The following is a 23,348-nucleotide window of genomic DNA, read 5'->3' as shown; positions in this document are numbered from 1 at the left end:
CTTTCTCACAAAGCGCAGGGATCAGCTCCTGATGGCTTCAGTACAGGTAGGGAGTGGGGTGCTACTCGGTGCAAAGAAGAGGTACAGAATCAAGACTGCAATGTGCACTAGCTAAAAAGTCAACTAACTTTCTCAGAGACTGCTCAGGGTTAGGTTTTTAAAGGAATTAAAAAAAGTAGTTAGAAACTAAAAGCAGGGGCATAGCTGAACTCTATCAGGTGCTAAAATACATTGATAGGTCCTCAAATGCTTTTAAAAATATGTCCCCAGTGTACAGTTTCCTGATTTAACAGGGCAAAAATAGGAGAATCTATCTAATGCCAGTAAATTAATTGAGCCAGACTTTGGGAAATTGCGTCGAATTCCACATTGACACCCACTCCTTCAGAAGCTGGCACACTTAAAACGATCCCTGGTGGCCTTTATTCCCTAGCATGGACCCCGTGTTTCTGCACAGAGCACATGGATGCCAGACTGCCTGCTCCTTGCTCCCATGGATAAATCCTTTTGCTGCATGTGTGGATGCTGAGAGTTGGGCTGCTCTGCTCGGCTGCCAAATTTGATCTTGGGCAAAACTCTGGAGGAGTGGAAACGGTGATGGGTGGTAGGTGGCTGCTGAAGCTGAACCCTATAGCTCATGTTCACTCTTGTGCGAGCTGGCTGTGGGGTAGGGCTATCAGCATATGTCTTGCCCCAGTTTTATTAGCAGCATATAATGAAATCTGGTGTGGCTCTGTGAATGATGCTAAAAGCGGGGATTTACAGGAAATCTGTTAGAAATGCACTTTTGTCATGCAGAGCTGTGTAATGGATCCTGCTTCCTTGGCGAATGACAAGGCAGAAGAAGGTTAATGCTGTTGATAGCAGAACAAGTCCAATGACAAAAAAGGCTGCGAAAATCAGGCTGGCTTCTCCAGAACTCAAAGTTTTGCCAAAAAAATTACCCTCTTTGCTGTCATAATCTGTTAAAAGAAAAGTTGTATGAGAAGTCTATACATGGATCTGAAGAGTTTTAAATGACATTTTAAGAAATCCTTACCCTTTGCAGCGGTCATATTTTTTGCAGTAGTTGTAGCATATGCTCCAGTTGTGAGTCCTCCTTCCAAAGGAGCTTTCCTTTCTGTAAGAAGAGAGAAAAACCATAGTTAAGTTGAAAACCTTAATAATCAAGTTTCTGTCTTCTGGAAAAGTAGCCTTGATTTTATCTAATTCCTTCAATCTTGTTGATCTGAACAGAAATCACATTTCGATCAGCACAGCTATAAACAGATTGCTTTGGGCAGATCAGTGAGCAACGTCCCTCTCTCTGTAGGCATCTTTGTTACTTCACTACTTACTGCAGTTAGAGGACAAGGGGTAACAGTTTTGAACTGGAAGAGGGTAGATTTAGACTGGACATGAGAAAGAAATTCTTTACTGTGAGGGTGGTGAGACACTGGAACAGGTTGCCCAGGGAAGTTGTGGATGCCCCCTTCCTGGAAGTGTTCAAGGTCAGGTTGGATGGGGCTTTGGGCAACCTGGTCTGGTAGGAGGTGTCCCTGCCCATGGCAGAGGGGTTGGACTGGATGAGCTTTAAGGTCCCTTCCAGCACAAACCTTTCTGTGATTCTGTGGTTCAGTTCTGCATTTGCTTGTTCATTTTAAGTTTCACAGACCGAATGAATATGTGTTATAGAATAAATTCCATTTGTCCAAGGAAGGAATATTTTGGCTACATTTGGCATTACATTTATCATCTTGCTGCTATAGGTTGCAGATGGGAGGTGTGTCTGCTGGCACTGTTACAACCCCTGTGGAGAAGTGTAACGAGCACAGTGGAGACCCAGGCAGGAGATGCTGGATGGGGATATTTAGTGAAGTTATGTGGAGAGGCTCACAAGCACTTCTGGTTTTAGTCACAAGTGGTGGAAGGGACTAGTAACACCCAAAAATGTTGCCAACTTTTCTTAGCCAAAGGATCACCTATTTCATGAACAGGATCATTTTTCTGGAGCATTTTGTACCTCAGCTGGTCTCTGCCTATGCAAGAAGGAGCTCAAGCAGTCCCATGAGCCAGCAGCAGGGAGGAACCAGCACCGTGCCAGCCTTCAGACCCTCCCGCACATCACGTGGTAGCAAGGCTTAAAAATAGCTTTGCAGTTGTTTTCTGCACCACCTGCAGATGACTAATGGTCCACAGGCTGCCACCATCCTAGAGTGGCTCTTGTCAAGCCCCAACTGTTTTTAAGCTACAGTATGCAGCAAAGGTCACTGTCTTTGCCATGTCATTGGGAGTGTTCATCCTGGCCCTAGACAATGCTAGCTGGCCATGGCAGTAACATACACGTGCTTCTCACCAGCGTGCAGGGCACGGCGGTGACATTATGTCTCTTCCTTTCCTCCCTGCCTTCCATCCGATCTGCCATGATACCACCTCCACGTCCTGGGATGTGTTTCTGATACTGCACCTGATTTATTGATCGTGTAGGTCGTCTCCATGCCAGCGTGGATGTGATCAGCTACATGACAATGCAGCAGCCATGTTCCAGGGTTTTCTGCTAAAAGTTCAACTGTCTGGAAAGTCCCAGGAAAAAGGTCGTACACATCTCCTCTGTGGTCCTTATCTGTCTGTGGCAAGGCAAAACCAGCATCGTAAGAGTTGTGCCTCAAATACCTGCCACAGGCACTGAAATATTCCAGTTAGACTCTCAGCTCCTAAAGGCAGATAAAATGCTTCTTGTTTTGTATTTCTAGTGTGCCCCACATAGGGACACTGCAGTCTGTGGACATCCTCCATTTAATCAATTAATTAATTAACAACAGGACTGCAAGTACTGGTTGAGCATAGAAGTTTCAGATAGTCCTGCCAGTGTCAAGCTATCACAACAAAAAATCATACTGTAAGCAGGCATAACTCCCTGATTTCCTCCCTATGTATTCCCTTATATCCATAGATAAATATATATTTTAACCCACCTAATCATGTCCTCTAATAGTGACATGTACTTCTGTTTCATAACAGGCTCAGAGTAGTAGAAGCTTTGTGAAGACTTCATTCATTTTGTATTTCCTTCACATGCAAAACTCCCACCAACCTCAGCATCAGCCCAGAGCTACATGCCTAAGCTGCAAAATGAGGCTAAAACCTGGACCTTTGTGCAGAGAATTTCCACCACACTATAAAGGTTTTACTTTGATTAATTTTACCAACCTTAAAGATGAAGGTCTGTGCATGGAAGTGGACTGTATGTACATCCACTTCATTGCCCATTCCTATCAAATACCAGTTCGTCCTGTCACCTTCATTCATTGTGAGACCCAGAAGACTGTTATAAATCTTCCCATTTATTGCTGGAAAAATTACAAAATAGGGCTGATTAATAACTGCCCATGGTACAGATGATGATAACCTCCACTTCAGGCACCCTCCGTACTTTGTCTCAGGTGAAGGGATGCACAGGCAGAGAGGGGACCTGCACACATGGCCAGGGCAAGAGTTCTCCATAGTGGCCACTGCCATTGCAGGGAGACAGTCACTTTTTTGTTTCAGCTTCCAAATCATCTTAGTGCACAGCAGCACCTATTTTTCTGTCTTGAAAAGCATCAGATAGTATTTTACTGGTTGAGATCAAACTCCTGAACAAACAAAATTTATACTGAGAAGCTACATGGAAAAAGAGGGAAAAGAGCTGTTGCCTAAAATAGGGATCATCTGCAGAAAGAGAAGTTTGCTTTGCCAAGGCTGTTCCTGCCCCCATCCAGTCTGTTCTGCCTGGCTCCTGGGCCGGTTGTTACTACAGCCATGGTTTTTAAATGTCATCCTTACGCTCCTACAATCCAAGCCTGCAAGGAACGCAGCTCTCAGATGACAAGGGAATTCTGGCAGGCAGCTTCTTCCCATGAGTATTAAATTAAACTGTCTTGTTAGAAAAATATTTTGGCTGGGCCTCATGAAATCTTTTTGTTTCCAGAGCTGCAACTTATGAAGTTGTCACATGTTTGGGTAATTGCAGGCTAAGTCCAATGTCTTCCTAAAATGGCTGTGAAAAATAAACCTCAATCCTCTTGGCTGCTGCCACTGAGTCCTACATACCATGCTTGCTGTTGCCTTCTACAAAGTTCTTAGTGGAATTAAAATGATCAGGATCTTTATGAAGGTATGTTTCAATATTCTCCTTCAAATACCAGGATTCATTTTCATCAAACACCATAAACAGAAGGGTAAATTCACGATCAATGTCCTTCCTTAGACCTCTTTCATCTAGAATTCCTTTTCTGCAGACTACGAGAGGCCCAATCAAACCACTGTAAGTGTCCTGAAATAAAATAAATATATGCATTACAAATTTTCTAATTAATTCAGTTATGAAATAGATACAGATTAACTACAGATTAAATAAAGATACAATTCCATTTTCCTGTCAGATGAGAAAAAAATCATTGCTCTGTTTGCCTAGAGATATCTTTCTCTATGTCTGTATGTTAACATACCAAAGCAGTATTTTGCTTTCACCCAAAACCTCTTCAACTATTCTTAAGGAGGGAATCACATTACCATGGTGTACCCCTGGGGATTTCAGTAGATTAAATTACTTGGGCATGTGCAACTGTTTTCAAAGAGGACAAAGCATCTCTCTCTGTAAATCTTTCCTCTGGCCTGTGGTCCTTACATAAATGAGAAACAGGATCCTTTCAGAAACATTATGCAAGACAGGATGCGTCAGCCAAAGCAGTGTAGTCTTTAACGATAGTTTCTTAGTTACCTTTACAAAATTGGCTGTTGAATAATAAACCCAAGTGATACAGTTTGGATCTGTTTTACCAGGGCCGGATCGTTCTGGCACGTTCCACCTGTAGGTGTTTACTTCCCCTGAAACAGAGAGAACACTTTTACTGAGAGCAGCTGGACACTGGGGGCTTTGGCCAGTATGTAACAGATCTGCTACCCTCCTCGTCAAAAAATGTTCTGCATGAAAACTATCTGCAGAAGCATCCAGAAATGGGGTATGGATGTGACTCTCTGTTCTGGGAGGTTGATGAGGTTCCATTGGTGCAAATTAAGGCAGATAGCCCCCAGAAAAGGAGATCTGCCACTGATACTGGCAGCAGTGGCATCCCACAGAGGGAAGTTTGGAGACATAACTCTTCATCTTTCTCCTTGGGTATTTCCTGATGCTTACGGTCAGTTGAAGATGTTGGGACCCAAGCTCCAGAAAATGTTTCTTGGACTTTCTCAGTTGAAAAGGGCACAAAGATATGGCAGTTAACACTGCAATTTTGCAGATGGTGCTGCAGCAGTGTATCAGCTCTGGGCCTGGAGAGAAGAGCTGAGTATGTACTGACCTGATGACAGGAGTGAGGACTATAGAAGATGAGTCTCACGTAAATGTTGCAATATCATTTAATCTTACAGGACAAGCACCTTCTGTTCATTACAGTATGGGTTTATGCACTTCAGCAGAGATCAGAAAGGCTTTCAAGACACAACACTACACTAATATGACAGAAAACATTGACAAGAAATCCATCTATTTTAGAAGCATTCATGCCTTAGAGACATATACCAGGAAAGGATTTGTCATGTACCTTTATCTAACCTACACATCATCACTCCTTTTTAGAGAGGGTGATGTGAGAAGAGAGACTGACCATGGTCCTTCACCACTTCCTTGCTATTTACTCCTCACTTCAGGACATTTGGAGGTTGTAGTTGGAAAAATCTCCACTCTACTTAAAACCTGAGTCTCTTCAGATGGCATCAAAGACCCATCTTTGAAGTGCAAATGAAGTATAACCCCTGAAAAGACTGATAAGAGAAGAATGGATGTTTTCTCTCTCTCTGCTGCTGGGAAAATGGAGGAATGGACAGGGAGAGGACAAAGCTGTGGCAGCTGAGAGCTGTTTTGGCTCAGGCTGCTATGGATTTGCTCCCTGTGCCTCTTTACCATGCCACCCACAATCTCTTATGGAGCTGGTAGTACTCTCAGGAGCATGATTTAGCAGGACATAAATCTGTCTGATGACAGGTTCAGGATTTAGTAGGACTAGATGGGCTCTGAGGAGCTCGGGGTGAGCAGTCCAGCCTGGCCTAGGAAGACAGCCAGGATTTCTAGATGGTGGTGGTGGGGACTGAAGTGCCCAGGAATTATTCTTGTTTTGAAGGACTTGTTTTCTATGTTAACTGCCTCTTCCAAACTCCTAAGGAAAAGTCTGTCCTTAGATCTTACTGGAGTCCGCTCCTTTGGCTCACTGTCAAATGCAGACACCATCCCTCCTCTAACTCATCCCAAGCCTGCTCCCATGTGGACACTGGGGAGATGACAGTAGACTTCCCAGTGTTACACCTCAACTGTCAACAAAACAGCACCAGCAACATCATTGAGCAAATAACAAAACAAGGGAATCATATAAATCAGCTCCTTTTCTTTTTTCTCTTCCATATATTAACCACAGGTGTTCATTCATCAAACTCCAGCAAGGCAGACACTGGCTCACATTTGGCCATGAATTGGTGATTGTACAGCGTCAATACAGCTACCTACAGGAAAGGGATTTCAGCTTCCAGAGGGGTTTACTAGATCAGAGTGTCTTTTCATGTAGTTTCACACTGAAGCTTACAAATACTGTGAAAAAAAATTGCATGAATGATGGAAGTAAAAGGTATGTACATTTTGGACTGACTATAACATCTGGTTTTGAGTTTTGTTTCCTACCAGAATATAAAACCCAAGATAAAAATCAAAGTACAAAAATTTTAACAGGTATCATTCTAGATAAAAAATGTAAATACTGTGAGAACTATTTTCCGCTATGATACACTTCTTCAAAGATTTTAAATCATGTGACAGTGACATCTTGCACATTAGGCATGAGCTCTGAATACAAATGCCAATTCTGTGTACATTAAGAGTCAGAGTTAACATTGCCAACTGTAATTCTACCACTGAATTTTCTCAGCTTTTAAGATGTTGTTAGAATGTCAATCTGGTGTAAATGCAACATTGGCTTACACTTCTCTTGCCATGATTATGGGCCTGCTTCTGCCTTTTTTGAAGGTTGTCCAGTGATAAATCATTCCTGTTTCTATCCCTGATAGATCAAAGGCTCTTTCTCTGCCCAGATACGCTCCCTTGGTCAAGAACCTACATGTATAGCAACACAGAGTCCTATCTGAATAAACAGTGAGCGTATTTATGTCTGCAAGAACATACAGGTATGCGTTAGTATTATCATTCATGTGTTGAAATGCTTTTATATACAGCCTTTATAGCTCGAAGAGACAAAAAAAAAAAAAAAAAAAGAGAAGATGCTTACCGGGGAGAGTAATTGGTGTCTCAGGTCGTTCTTCACAACCCACTTCTTCTATACCATGTGCACTTATAGAATAAGGCCTGCTGGCTTTGTTCTTAAATACAACCAGAACAGAGTCACCAACCTCGGCATGGAGTAACGGTCCTAAATGAAAAGAAGAGGTGCTGGTGATTAATGCTCTTTCTCTGAAATTTAACAGACTTTCAGTAGCTTGGCCTAGGAAAGGAGCCATGGTCTTTCTCAAAACTCTCGGGCTTTTCTGTTCTTTCAGTGAAGCCACTAAAACTGGTCTGTTATGTCAGCTGATTAAAAGGTCCATATATATAAATAATCTTTTTTTCTTTTCCATCAAGAAGAGTAACTGTTCATTCTGGAAACAGGTCTTTGGTCAGCTTGGTTTTAAGGAAAACTTTTGTGAATGGTTTCTGTACCTCTCATAATGTTATTTCTTAAACTGGTAATGGTGCGCTTTTTAAACTATTTTTTCTAGTGTAGCACTGCAAAAAAAGGAAATTTCTAGAGAGTGTTGACTACTTTATGACCAGTTGTTGCCCACTTCTCATCCCATAAAAAGCATGAGCTTATTTTATGTCATGCACAACATTTTGTCTTGCCCAATTTCAGACACAAATCTAGCCCCTTAATACGGACTTAATCTACCTATGAGAGCCTCCACCATGTTACATGCTCTGATGTTAAGGTGAATCCTAGAATCACCATTTTTGCATCCTTCCTGTTAGTACTCCTTAAGAAACTTCTTATTCCATACTAACAAAACTGGGAAAACTGTTTTTGGAAAGCCATCCTCTCACTCAGCAGGCTCAGTCTGTGTGCTGTGAGAGCTACTTGCCCAGGATTTCCAAGTGTTCCTCCTCCTCCATCCTCACTTTGCGCTGCGTGAAGTTGCCGTTTGTGTACTCTCTGTAAACCACCTTCTTGTATTTTGAACCTATCAGACTTTCTGCTTGGCTCAGGAAAACATGCCCATAGCTGCAAAATAAAAAGGCAAAATTTAAAAGCTGTAAATTTACATATCTAAAGGTTAATAACTGTTGTGTTATTCACAATAGATGTGATAAGAATATACAGCCCTGCATGCTGCTACAGATTTTAAACAGCAAATAACAGCAGTGATAACCCTCACTAAATGCACACCCTCTTCAAACAGGTAAAGCTGAGGATAAGTTGCGCTCACCATGAATTTTTGGGAACACAAATCCTTTACCAGAGCTATCAGAGCAGAGATGAAGTCACAGCTAAGAGGGGGTTTGGCCGCTCTCTCCAGCTGCATCTTCCACTCCAATAAAAGATACTACCTGTCGCTGCAAACCGGAATCTTCTTATCATGATGGCTGCTTTTACCATCTTGGCTATTAGTCAGCCATGGGAAGGTGATAACCAAAGCCTAACCTTGCAAACACCATCGCCTGAGATAAGAGGGGGCTGCTTTACCCTGCCCTCTTGCAGGGTGTCCTGTGCAGGGCTGGGTGCTTTCCCACTATGAAGATAAAGTGAGAAATGCACCTGGCAGAGGATGCTTTTGTGTGCCCTCTAGGTTTGCACAGTGACCCACAGCTTGGTTGCTGCTGCTCCTGTGGGCTGGCTGGCCGGCAGAGGACACTCACCACCAGCTGTGGAGAGAGCTTCACCCTCTTTGAGAGCAGCTCAGTTTCCTGGCAGCTCATCTCCAAGGTGCCCCTGGCAGGGGAGTTGTGAGGCTGGCTCACAGCATACTAAATAAAGGCAAAAAACGCCCCAGGAATACTGCTTACTGTAGTAATACACTGTGTGTGTAACAGCAGTATTTTGACGATATTTGAATTATTATACTTTCTTTAAACACATTTATTAATCACCTGCTACTATTCCTATTTCCTACTGACCCCACCATACTCTTCGTCTTTACAGGGTGTTGTTTCCCAGCCACTTTTTCTAAGGTTTGCTTTTGAAATATGTTCCTTGTTCCTTTTTGCTTTCACCAAAGTGGTCTCAGTGACCTCCCCATGCAATATGATCGAGAACACCTATGTTCCTCACATGCTTTTCATTCCTTAGCACAGTGCAGCATAGATACAATTCACTTGCAGAGGTTACTGCATTCTGACTTTGACAGGGGAGCCATGGGCTGCTGTCCTGCAGTGAAACAATCTCAGCATCTCCCTAATGCATCTACGCTGCTTGCAAGGGCTCACTTCTGGAACAGGTACCTGGGTTTCTTCCCTATGAAAACCAGAGCACCAGGATGGGAAGACTGGGGAGAGGAGCGGGTTGGGAGCATCAGTATAGGGCTGAGCCAGGGCTGAAGGACATGCACGTATTTAGGGATTTTGAAGCCTTTTTAGGTTCAACAGCATTATGAGACAGAAACATTTGAACATGCTGACTGTGAACTAGTCTAGTCTGAGAGGCCAGCAGTTTATACATACATTTTCTCTTATTTTGTTCAGCAGAGAGTGCCTCCAAACAAGTACAAGGCTGGCTTCATGAAAGGATGCTTCTAAGTTTCCCCTCCACTATGAGTCTACCTCATGCCCACACACATTTTTTGCTTTGGGTACCTTTCCTCAAGGCTGCTGATATTGTAAATCTTTGGTGCTGAGCTCTTATTTGAGGCATAGTCCCACTCCACCTCCTCTGCAGCAATGTAGTAGATCCTCATGGCTCCATGCTGCTTCTGGGCTCGGGTGGCATTATGGCAGCTGCTGACCTTGTAGAGATGTTTCATCCCACCAGCAAAGTGATCAAAAGTCCTACAAACCACTTCGAATGTACCTGGAAAAGAAAGTGCACAAGATTTAGGCAGTTTAAGAATTTTTTTAAAACACCTTGACACATTAAGTTCTGTGCCTTGTACATCTCTGATCTGTCCTGAAACGAACCTAATCCATGGCACTGTATGCAAAGTCAGGCAAGGGAATACTTATATCAACCAGAGCCCATTGGCCTTGAAAAATAAAGGGGACTGAAGGGGAGACTAGTTGATTAAATGGATATCCACCAGTGTGGCAGATGCACCCACCCCACTAAAGACCTGAGAAAGACCCAACAAAAGCAGTGCTAAAGTTTCTGGCGCTGGTGGCACCAGGACTGCCTCCCCCCTCACAGCTCATGTCTGGTCCACACAGTGGGGGTCAAAGGCGGGAAAGTTGGGGTCCTCAGCCAGTAGGGGGTGACACGACCATGTACTGACCACAGATCAGATTCGACCAGGGTATAAATGGGGCCCTGTTGGAGGACTCATTGGAGTTGGTCCTCCTCGGAGCAGTGGGTCTGCAGTCGGGGGGGACTCTCCTCTTGAGCTGGGATGCCACTTAAGGTAACTTCTCGAGATTGAGAGCCCTCCCTTTTTAGGTGAGTGAGTGAGTGCACATTTTGGATCGTTTGGCCAAAAACTTAAGAATTCTTGACTCAGCTGTGTCTGGTAATATTCCCAACCAGCATATCGAACCTGTATTTGTTGAATGTCAGTGGAATGCTGTTTTGGTGAATGAAGTTTTGTCTGCCTAATTTCAGTTGCAGATTAAAAGCTTGTTTGAGTTTATTATTTGTGTGTGTGTAGCCATTTTGGTGCAATTCCATGACAACCAGTCATCTCCTTTAGTCACCACATGCTTTGTAGTCCCAAAACATAAGGGGATGGGGATTCAGGCTGACATTCACACACTCAAGAGTAAACATGCACATAGGACACTGCAGGGCTGTGGCCTGTAACTCCTACATTACAAAAGGTTCTTCACCTAAAAGCCCAATGTGAATTCAGACAGAATTGGAGATCTGTAAGTCTGCAAGTAACTTCTTGCTTCATCAGAAACACTAGCCTGCTCCATCTTCACTCAAAAATCTCCATAAATTACTTCTAACTATTTAAGTTAGATTATCTTAGCCAAAGGAGCTCTGAAGAGTGATCAATTAGATGTCTGGCAGCAGGAACAAGCTTGACAGTAAGCAAGTTTGTACATTGCAAACACCAAAAAAGACATAGAGAAACAGGAGGTGTGTTTCAGAGATGCTGTTTCCTTGTCCCTGATTGTCAAAGGCTGCAGCAACAGTGGGAGCATCTTTTCCCTTGTTTGTGGGCAGAATTTAACATTTGGACTGTCCTTCCCATCTACACGAGCAGAAGCTGACTACAATATAGTCCTGCATAGCTCCACCTGCTACCACTCTTGTGAAGGAGCAAAGCCCTTTCACAGCTGCTTTGTATGAGTCAGTGATGGAACCAGAATCAGAAGCATAGCTCTGTCCAGATTGGATCTTAGTCCTTTCCTTGCACTTCTAGGGCAAAAGTGATAACATGCAGTAAAGGAAAATCACAGGCATTGGTGTTTGCAGAGGTCTGATAACTCATTCAGTTTCCCTTATTGCCAGTAGAATGTTAGCTGGCAAAAATTACTAATCTCCTAGAAAATATATATATATATAGTGTGAGTTCTGCAGTGGTTTCATGACAGATAGTGAGAAAGTATGGAATATGCATAAGAAAAGAATCTGTGGTGCTACAGACACCAGCTCCAGAGATCTAACCTGGCATGCACACGAGGCCAACAGGTATTTCTATCAGGTGCTCTGGCCAAGGATGGCCCTTGTCGTAGCCTTGCACAATTCTGATGACTTTGTTGATTTAAACAAGGTTGCACCAGTACCAGTTACCAGAAAAGTAACATTAGCATGAAGCTTATCTAGTGAGTCAAAAAAATAATTCAGCGCCTCTGAGTTTGAAGAATGTATCATTGGATTATATATGAGAATTAAAAGTATCTTTTATGTATATGCTTCTGAAGAAAGTCCTAAAAACTAAATATTATTGAAGCCCTAAAATACCTTAAATTATGATGATTATCTGCATAGCAGCAAATATTATCTTTGCTCAAAAAAGCCTGTTTTGAGAGTTATGGAAATTCTTTGAGCAACCCATTAGCTGTCTGCCTGCCTGCTGCTCTGCCTTTCCAAGGTCATCTAAGCCTCTGCTCTTTGGTGTGCACATATATTTGATTTACAGCCCCTTCCCAGGAAAGCAGCCCAGCCTGAATTTGCAGTTGCACCAGGTCCCCATGGTCCCCACAATTTCTGACTCCCTTGTGCAGAACAGAGCATCTCACCAACTGTTATTTTGGCTGCTTGATTTCTGCATGTGCCACACCACCAATATAACCTCAGCAACATACCCACGCGGTCTGGCTGCATCAGTGCTGTCCCCGATAAATGAGGAAACAAGGCCAGCCCATCCCTCGTCGTCCCTCTCAGGTCGATGGTGTTTCCTTGAAAATGAACCCCATGCATGTCGTAGTGACTGCCTAGCCCGATGAGGTGCCAGGAGACCTTGTCATCCTTGCACATGGCCAAGCCTGGCAGGTTACCAAACAAGTACCCGTTGACAGCTGGAGGAGAAGGAAAGAGCCTGGTTGGCAGCAAGTCAGTGGAAACCCATTACAGAGCGTTCTACCACCTTCCCAGTAAGAGACTCATGACTCAGCAAGTCGCAGCATTAGCTAAAGGGGCATTTTATGAAGCAAAGGTAGTGCTGGATGATACCAAATTAACGCCCAAATGCTGTTCCTATCTGAACTTCTGCCTCTTTTTCTTTTTAGCCTGTAAAATCTTGTAATATCCCTTTGCAGTGATGTAGCATTTCTCCTCCAAGGTTTTCAGGGTGCTTCACAGACACAAGTTAAATGTATAAATTAGGTACCTCCTTTCAGCCTGGAGAATGTATAATCACCTCACTAAAGCCATGCAGCTGGCCATAAAGAGTCTGAGTTATAAGTTCAGCTCCGATCGAGCCTTTTTATGATCGAGCCTTTTTATGTGATTTTGACCTTTGATTTCCACTTTTCCTTTCAAAAATGTATTTGTTTCTTTCACAAGAGTGGGTGAAAGATACTATGGCAGAACAAACCTTTAGTATGAGATACCACCTCATAATGGAAGAATGAAATAGATGGGTGCAGAAAGCCCTGAGGTTCTCTAACATTATATGTGCTAAGTGCTCTTCAGAAAACTAAAGCAAAGAGAGGTTATGTGATTTGCTCAAGTCTATCATGCCAGGAATAACTTGGAGAAAGTCCATGCTGAAGTCAGATACTTACATCCAGAAGTTATGTTTTAAAATATTATTGGCCATACCCTTGGTCTTGCCTCTCCTCTGCCCACTTGGTCACTGCCCAAGTGGGAGCTGACAGAGCAGAGCAGATGGACCTTCATTGAGCCAGCATCAAGGCCAGCAGTGAAATTTAAATCACTAGTAAACATCACTGTTTTCTGCAGTTGGTGCCTAACTGGCATATGCCTTTTTATAGACCCAAGTGTTATACCTAAAAGCTACACTATGTTCCCTTTCTCCAGGAGGAATCGGTAGGTGGATGCATTCATTACTAATGTGGCTGGGGTTTCTACATGCACTCTAGTGCACTGCAGTCAGCTATGAATGATGACAGCATCTGCCAACTCATCTTCCTAATGATTGAAGAAAAGGTACCATTAACAGATATTAGATATTTCATACCGTGCATTTTGTTGGATTCCTTGAAATCTGCATCATTTTCATCTACTTTTGAAGGGTCTCCAGTAAATGCTTCAATATTCTTGTTCAGATACCAGCTGTCATTCTCATCGAAGATTGAAAAGAGGAGGAAAAATTCTCTGTCTATTCCTTTCTGTAGCCAAGAAGGAACCCAAGACATTAAAAACAAACTCTGTGCAGAATTACCAGAGTAAATATTTTTTTTTTTAACAAAGCTTTCTTTCACCCCAAAATTGCAGCCACCTTCTTACTATATCCTTGTAGAGACAGGGATTGGCACTCCTCCATCAGCCAGAGGATAAATAAAGTGACCATTACTTACTAAGATGGAAAGATGCATTCATTGTTACTAAGTGGTTGGAAAAGATGGAAACCTAAGGATGAGCCAGAGTACTGGGGAATGACAGTTTCATCTTTTGAACCATGCCCTTAGGTCAGCTTTTACCCTGAGGGATGACATTTGTTTAATATCTTAAAATGGAGCTGGGAATTGGGAAAATTGGTCCACATGGGAACCCCCCCAGTGTACCACCCTACTGTTAGGGGCAGGCAGATATCCACGCTGGGCACCTGTGTCCCGTCATGATTCAGTGTATTCTTCCGACAGACCAGCAAAGGCCCCACAAGGCCAGAGTTGGTATCCTTAATGGCATCAGTGGCTGAGTAGTACAGATAGGTCAGGCACGGTGGGTCACTCTCTGTTGGACCTCCATTTTCAGGCACCCTCCATTTGTATGTGAAGGTTTCACCTGGCTTAACATGAGCTCCTGGTTTCAGATAGCCTGCAGAGACAAAATTCAGAAGCACCAAGGTTACAGAAAGGTTTTGTCTTCTTGACCATAACTGTTAGCTCAGTCAGATGTAGCTGCTGATCTCTGTGGACAAGCTCCCCCTTGCAGGCACAGCTCCAGCACGATCTCATAGTCTGGGCGCTTATGCGATCTCATCAGAGTCCTGTGCCATGGGGACAATGAAGCCCGTCCCCTGCAGAACAAGTTTAGCTGCTTTACCCAGACACCTTCTGACAATATCTGGATTATCTGGATCCAATCAGACAAGACATGCTGAGCCAATCCTTGCACTTAAATGGCTTCCTCTAATGTTTGTAGCTTACCTGCCCTATCGTGACATTCATCTGCAGCATGAGGAGACTATGGCTTTTCATTAAGCACCAACAAAGCAATTACATCAGTGAGAGGAGCTGCAGCTGTGGCTGTTTAGAAATTCAAAACAAATCTGATCCTGGTAATTGTTTCTTTCTGATTTTATAGCAGTGTACAGGAACCTCTGTCAGTCTCCAGAGAGTGGTTGCTATTACTGGTTTTAGAAGCTACTTTTAATGAATTTGGGCTATTTTCTGCTGCTGTGCACAGCACAGGTGTAGCATCACTTGTGCAGCTTAGCCACTGTAAAGAAGGGTTGGTATCCATTCAGAGAGGACCTACAAAAGGGACTCAAAAGGGAAGTTGGAAAAAGGAGTCATCCCTGCATCCTTTTAGAAAAAAAGTGCTAAGTAGCATTTTTGGTCTTCACCATGAAGATCAAACCAGAAATTTTGTTTAATGCTTAGGCACCCATCAACTGGATTTTCTCAGCACAGTCATGTGTGTTTTGCAGCAGCAGACTGCACTGACCTAATGTTCCTCTCTAATACTCCAAGAGAATCCTCTTGGAAACTTAGAAAAGAGTGAAAACATCAGTATTACATTTAAATACATGCCATTTGCCACAAATTGCAATACAAAGTAGAGTCTCCTGCAACATTATCTGATGCTACTGGATTCATCCTGCAACGGTGCTCAATAAGGAGAAAAACATTGATTTGGGGGTAAAAACCCTCTTAGAATGGCCAACTATCGAATCAACATAGACAAGTATTTCCTGAGAGCACAACTGTAAGAAGGTATATATATGGACATCTGTTGATGTCTGTAGGTACATTTATGTGCAGTATTTTCACATGAAGAAAATGCACTCAGACAATACACAGCCTTTGAAAAATCATTTACCCTCACTGTGAACCTGCAGCCCCTGTAGGGGCTGTACCTGTATACACTTGTAGATAGAGATGATCGAAATCCAAAACCCAAGGACTACAGGGAGAGAAAAAGGGGCAGAAAGGTTGCTGGGAAGAGGCAAATCTGGAGTAAGGTTCTTCTCCAAAGACCCAGAGGTGCGCAGCACACACTGCTGCTGAATTGTAGAATTTGGTTTGATTTCACTCCACACCAAAGGGTGCAATGCTAATAGAAGCTATTATCAAGGAACATTAAATTAAAGCATGACAGGACTGTGAACAAAGGAAAGCTGCACTTACATCAGGGGACTATGTCTGATATAGGTGACATTAGGATGCCTGGAGGTGACTTCAAGGCTAAACTCAAACCAGTTGTTTCAAGAGACAGTGGGAGTTGCTGGCAAATTTACTGTGTTGCAAGGTCAGGAATTAGAGACAACAGAATTTAATATGGCCATTTATATCAATTTTATTGTATGATGTTATGATTTTTACATGTTGACCTAATTCTTTTACTACAGTTATCAAAAGAGGAATTATGTCCTGTAAGTTACTTTCTGATATGTTGTAGTGAAAACAAAGCAATTTAGACAATAAGGAATATACCTTTCTTTTCAATGCTGCAAATGCAGCAAAAACTTTGGATGAGATTCAGCTGACCTGACTTGTACCCTCTAAAGGGCTTAGTCCCTAACCGAAACTCCAGGCTTCTGTAGTCAAGGAGACACAAAGATATCTCCAGACAGTGACCTACTGTCTCCTAAAATAGATGTTCAAAGTAAATGAGACTTCTCACCCTCTGAAGGGGTTGTTTCTTGTCACTGACTGAAAAAAGTGCCTACCAATTAAACATGACGTTTAACATTTAATGGTTGGACTTAGGTGATAAAGTTCCTGTCCTTGCATAAAATGAGAGGAAGCCTTTGGTAAATGCTCCATTTCAGCATTTATGTATTTATGAGGGTTAATAAGGATTATCGCTGCTTCACATTCCAGGTCAATCAGATAAAAGATGCTTCCGACATTGACTATCCTGACCATGAAGCAAGGGCAATGCCTGACCTGAATTACAGAATCAGGAATGAAGCAACCCAGACCATGTAGGTAGCTATATCCAAAGACTCAGCAGGGGCATCATGCCAGATCCTGAGCTTCGTAATTCTGGAGCATGTCCAGAGGAGATCCACTGACTGCAGTTGGGCGCTATTAGATTAGAACTGATATAAATTGGATTGTGCTTGTGACTTTTGCTCAACATGGACCTCAGCAAGTTTTAGATGCCTTGTCTGGCACATGTCCAAGGGGAAGAACCAGCACATTGGCAGCCTAGGGAGTCCCATGGGTTGTGACATGTAGGGCAGATACAAAGTACTCAAATCATCCCGTCTGTGCCTTAGCATCCACAAAAGGGGTAAACCTGCAGAGCAACAGAAGATCTTTAAATTCAGATATTCTTGATGTGATGATACAGCAGTACCATCAAAACTTACCATCTAAGTAGGCAGCCCCTTCCGACAGCTTACTGAAGCTTACACCGTGGGCCATAATGCTATAGCTCCTTTTGGCTTTGTTGGCAAAAGTAACTAGCACCGTATCTCCCACTTCAGCTTTTATAACAGGGCCTTAAAAAAGGAGAGTGAGGGAAGGTATTAAAAGAACAGCCCTCTAACATATTTTCATCTAAACAAGAGAGGGCTGACTGGCAGCTCCATGCATAAAATTCCCCTCTGGACCCGAGTGGATCTGCATTCAAACCCGATGTAGTGACAGGAGGGGGAAACATTCACTGTACCAAGTATTCCCAGGTGCTTCATGTCCTCTGACCGAATCTTCTTCTTACTGAATGTTGCATCAGTATATTCCACATAGCAAACTTTCCAGTATTGCCCTCCTATTCTGTCAATACCTTGTGTGAAATATATTGCAGATTCACTGTGGAATTAACAAATCAGACTGGTTAAATAAGTGGAGGTTCAGGCAAAACCCTTCATTTAGGATAAAGTTATTGCTCCAGCCACAGAAGAAATGATTCCCCAATTTAGTAGTTTGCATACACTTTTCTAGCAGACAAAGGGAGATAACACATAGGCATTCATTGTGCATTAGACTTTCATGTGTTTAACCCTGATTTACTTAGGGCAAGATCGATGTCAACTTATCCATAACTACCTCAGGTCAAGACCTGTGCCATTACCTGTGCACAATGTGTCTCTAATCCTCCTTACTTTTCCTGGGAGATACTGTAATACAATTTTTCTTCATCAGTAATAAAAGGAGAGAAAAATCTACCATTATGGCAGCTCTGAGATACACCGATCAGAAGTGTGAAAGCTGCCTGAGGAATCTTGATGTAAGGTCATTGACTCTGTTGAACCTCATACCTCACCAGGGCTCACTTTCTCCATGGACTTAAAGGAGCGAGATAAGTGCTTCCAGAAGGCAACTCTGAGCATCACAGTTACCAATCTAACTTCCTAACAAGGTTGTTCAAATCCATTCCTCCCTGCCCCTTTCAATTAAATTAATAACAGTGCAGGACCCAGCCTTGATGAATCACTGAGGAAGTCTCACCCAGATTCCTGAAATTAAAGCGCAACAGGAGAGGACAAGAAAGCTTACCTGCCAGTGGCGTTTAAACCCTGCCCAGTGAATTTATCATAACCGTCAGGTCCATAATTCCAGAGCACTTCTTCAGCAGCAATATAATATCTTCTCATGTGACTGAGTGGTGGAGGCTGAGACAGGTTCGTTTGGCAGACCTGAACATCATACAGTGCCTCCATACCACCTGTGAGGAGAAAGGGTTTGGAGACTGTCCTTGGCCAGCTGCGTAGCCAAAAATCTCATGGATACAAAAACACATTCAAACTTCTCTAGGAGCTATCTGGACTGAAAACAATTGCTAGGGTTAATTTCTATTTTAAAATACTTCCTCTGCCTACACTGGGCCAGATGCTAGCAGTTCTCTTTTGCAAAGTGGTACATCACCTCACAGGTGAAACCCACTGCCATTAATGACACTCTTCAGCAGGCTTCAATTCCTTACTCTGTGTAAGGGTGGCAGAATGGTTTTGGGGGTTCTGAGCTCTCATGTCACACAAATTTCATAACAGCACCTTCAAATTCCTTCATATAAAGGTTTATGAAAACACTTCAATTTTTCATCTGATTTCTGTAAAGGGAGAAGCTGTGAAATGTTCAGCTAGCATGGTTCTTCTTTAAGTGCAAGTACTTATCCACAACACGAAATAATGATGAAAGCTTGTCTCATTGCTCATCAAAATCTCCATTTTACATAGAAAGTGTGGTGTCAGCACTGGCTCTAGCAAGACTTCCTCATATGAATTACATAGCTAAGTCATTCGTACTAGCTGAAGATTTGGCCCAACATGCATAACTTCCACTGGTGATTAAACTCATATTTGTGATGTTTATCTGGTGAAATAGCTCCAAAGTGTTCAGTTAGTCACATAAAAGTGTCAAATCCTGCTTCCCCTGGAAACATCTCTCAGTTTTCTTTTCCAAGGAAAATAGAGACAGCAAGTTCTGTATCTGAATGGATCAGGGAGATTTCTAGCACCTTACCTCGTAAATGCTCATTAACCTGGCATGTTATCAGCCACCTCCCAGGGTTCCCGGGAGTCATCTCCGCTGTGATGAACGTTGCTGGGAACAAACCGACGACATCTGCCCTCTGATCTCTGTTAGTAAATGTGTGGCCATAGAAATATGCGGCGTGGATATCTATCTCGCTTCCCATGCCAAACAAGTGCCAGGACATGGAAGTGTCAGCACACATCTCCAAGCCAGGGAGATTGCCATAAATATAACCATTAATAGCTAAAAACAAAAGTATGAGACTTTATGAGAGGTGAAAGAGAATTGCCAAGTACCTTTGACACATTTCTAAGGATGATCCTTTACTGGCCCAGAAAAGAACCTGTCTGAAAGTCTACACTTGAATAAGAACTTCACAGCCTTCTTGATGAAAAATAGCATTTTTGAACAGCCAGCTTACAGCTCTGGATGACCAAATAGCCCAAATTCTCTGGGTGGGTTTGTGAAAAACTCCCTGTGTGGTATCAAGATATTGCAAATGGCAAGTCATCACCAAGAAGGCCTGATAATAAGGTTAACTCGTTCAGGGTTATTTGCAGCTATGCAGCATGTCCAAAACCTATTCCCTCTTATTCTGAAGCATAAATATGCCATTATATGCCAAGCTTAAGTAATTTAGATTAGAAAATTATTATACGCATCAGATCAGTCTAGTCAGCTTTCTTTTCCTCAGCTTCCACACTTGACAAGGTATCAGGACACTAGGAGAATGAGGCTTATATTTTGCAAAATATTTTAACTCCTAGGGTCCATGGAACAATCAAAATACAGACTAATATCTAGATTTAACTTCTTACACCAGATCTCCAAGTGGCACAAAGTACTATTGGCCAATGACTTTCTGACGGGTGGGAGTGGTTGCACCAGCCAGCCCAGCATCCACAAGGCCCTCTGAGAAATGCCCAATTCTTCCAACACACACGTCTCAAAGTGCCCTGAAGATTGCTTTTATTTTTTCATAGCTGGTCAAACAATCACCAAATGGCTTAAATCTGCTGCATAAGGTAAAATGCTAAACAAGTGGCAAAGCTAGGCATGAAAGCCAAATCTCCTTTTGGCAAACCAGAGTGTTGTGCTATATTCAGGGAGAGGCCTTTTATCAACACAATACTTCAACATCCTGACCCATTTCATGCTGACACAGATAAAGGAGAGACATCACAAGGGACAGAAAGTCCTACTGAAATGAGAAGAGCCTGGTCACTGCTATAGGTCAGCATTTGCTCAAACGTCCTGCTCACCATGCATTCGGTTGCTGGTCTGGAAACCTTCATCCTCTTTGTCAACTGTGGCTGGTTCTAAGCAGAAGGTGTTTATATTCTCATCGAGGTACCAGCTGAAGTTTTCATCTACAATGCTAAACATCAGGGCAAAAGCGTTAGCAGCACCAGTGCCTTCTATTGAGGTCTCATCTCCAGTTCCTAAATTGCAAACGAAAAGGAAAGTGCTAAAAAAAGCCTTGGAGGGGGTTCAATTTAAAAGTTACAATAACTTTTGAGCACTCCATGAAATATGGTGCTTTGCCCATGATCTATAGAGCAGGATGAATATCAGCTAACTTTTATCTTCTAAGACATTTTGACACAGCCATCCCCAGCCTTTGAACAGATGAGTGCCTCCAGAAGGCAGTTCATCTTATCTAAGCCAAGCTGCTATTTCAGGATCTCTTTTATCTGACATAAGCACAAGTAGCTGCCATTATCTGTGGTCCCATTTTTCCCATCTTTGACCCACTGCACTCAACCTTGCCCTTTATTCAGTGTTAACATCTGTATGCCTACACAGTGAGCCAGTTCAGAGGCCTGATCCAGCCAGAAAACAGTGACTCTTTTTTGATCAGGAATTAAGGAGAGGCAAGTGGTAGCCTGCATTTCTGTTGCATTGAAGCAACTGGTGAACCATACCCTCTCAGAATGGCCATCTAAATGTGGCTTGCTCTCCACAGACTAATGAAAAAGCCTTGACAATTATCTAGGACTAGATACTTAAATTTAAAAAGGCTGCAGGCAGGATGAATATTATCTATTCAGGCTAAGTTCCGTATCATTATCTGAATGACCATTTAGGGAACAACCTGAGACTATAGGAGTGACAATATTGAGTAATCTGTTATTAACTGTTGGTGGGTTTAGACTTCATCTAATCATCTGGTCTGCTTCTGAAACCATGAAAACTTTTGCTTCTCTTGTATCCTATGGGACGGAGCCCCATAGCGTTGCTGTCAGTCCTGTAAGGGACCGCCCACGACCGTTGGACAGAGGACTACAGCAGCAGCATCATGCAGATATCCACCTTGATGAATTCAAGACCAAACACACAGATAACATGGCTTTTCAGGCTAGGATTGTTTTGAATGTGCTCTCTCCTAGCTTCATGATTTATCCCATAGTTATCAGCTCAGTTTCACACATTTAGGCAGTTCTACAGATTTCAAAGGCTTCCAAGAAGAAAAACAATCTGAGACATTTTAATTGTATGAGTTAAGATGGAGACTAGGCCTGTCCTTTCTATGTTGAAGTCTTTCCCTTCATATATATAAAACCTGCTTCACTTATTTGTTCTGTATATAAAATCAGGGCTTGTTTTGTACTGTGGGAGACACTGAGAAAAGGTGGCAGAGTGGCACATGTCTTAGGGGGTGACAGGGTGACGACTCAGCTGATAGACAGGAGAGGCCTAGCACACGGTCCCTGATGGCTCCAGAACAATTTAGCAAACTATAACGTACATGGGACAGGCTGTCACCTCAGATGCTCAGTGCACACTCCCATATGGTTGTAATATACAACTTGTGAGCAAAAACAAACATATAATCCATATGGGGAAAAAATGACAGAGAACCTTGGAGTTTCAAATATGTAAATGGCAGTGCTGAAGTCACCCACCCAGCCCTAATTTCATTTCCTGGGCAGTGAGTCCTTTGGCTTATCCTGAAATGATCCCAGTTTGGGAACATTTCTTTTTGATCTTGGCCACGACTGGCTGGCCACAGAACATGCTGCAGTCCCTCTACCAGCCAAGGCAAATCTCTCATGAAGTCAAAAGGGAGCAGGAAGTGGTCTGTCCCAGAGCTATAATACCTACCCTGGGATGTTCCTGGAATGGCCCAGCTATTCCTTGCCCCCTTTTATGGGCTATGTAGGGATAAACTCTAGACCATCATGTTTATACCTGTAAGCAAAAATGACTGTTAAGATGCCAAACTTGGCAGGGGGGCTTCTTTATCAGTGTTTCTAGCTCAGTACCTTTTTTACAAACCAGCAGCGGCCCAATTAAGCCAGATGCAATATCTCTTGGTGTGTCAATGTGAGAATGGTAAATCCAAGTCAAACAGTTTGAGTCTGCCGAAGTTGGGGAATAATCTTTCCTTACGGGCCATGTGTATGTGTAATTTCCACCGGGAACAACAAAGTCATCCTCTTTGCTTTTACCGCCAGTTCCATCAGGGTAAAGTGCTCCTAATATATTAAAAGGAAAAAGGAAGCTTTTAGCCCCCCCTTAACTGTTTACCTTCAATGAATGTGTAATTTCTTCTGTTTTATCACAGATTTATAAAATAACAACAACACTTAAAAACACAGAATCATTGAGAAATTGTGAAAAAAATTAGAAGTTCTTGTAAAACCATTATTTATTAGTAGACAAAGCTTTAAAAATTAACAAACTAATTTTTCCTTGGCTCTCTACTCTCATTAGTCATCTATAGATTTTATCAGCTAACATTGTGTATCTTCTCACAGAAAACTGTTGAGGGTAATGAATGTAGGCAAAACCATACAGTCCTCTAGCCAAAATACTAATGCATAGGTCTGGGACTCTAAAAATTTAATCATGCTTGTTATAGCTCTATAGAGAGGAAAACATTTACTTACAAGAACTCCATCCATTCAAACAGGCTAGAAGG

General features: G+C 42.6%; 1 protein-coding gene across 1 annotated transcript; it reads right to left on the bottom strand.

The window, feature by feature from the left end:
- Nucleotides 1–759: 759 nt before the first annotated feature.
- Nucleotides 760–22,897, bottom strand: LOC104534313 (hephaestin-like protein 1). Its single transcript, XM_010194173.1, has 18 exons — nt 22,690–22,897; nt 20,686–20,865; nt 19,412–19,666; nt 18,446–18,614; nt 17,619–17,758; nt 17,317–17,448; nt 14,380–14,591; nt 13,792–13,942; nt 12,455–12,667; nt 9,848–10,061; nt 8,140–8,279; nt 7,293–7,433; nt 4,742–4,848; nt 4,072–4,294; nt 3,190–3,329; nt 2,447–2,606; nt 1,040–1,120; nt 760–962 (listed from the first exon to the last, which is right to left on the bottom strand). Exons 2-18 carry the CDS (start codon nt 20,807–20,809, stop codon nt 760–762), a joined length of 2,805 nt encoding a protein of 934 aa, XP_010192475.1. The 5' UTR covers nt 20,810–20,865; nt 22,690–22,897.
- Nucleotides 22,898–23,348: the final 451 nt, after the last annotated feature.

Source organism: Mesitornis unicolor, unplaced genomic scaffold (assembly GCF_000695765.1).
Source record: "Mesitornis unicolor isolate BGI_N332 unplaced genomic scaffold, ASM69576v1 scaffold50251, whole genome shotgun sequence".
NCBI lineage: Eukaryota > Metazoa > Chordata > Aves > Mesitornithiformes > Mesitornithidae > Mesitornis > Mesitornis unicolor.
The sequence above is the reverse complement of the archived record's forward strand: the minus strand, read 5'-3'. Positions and strand labels throughout refer to the sequence as shown.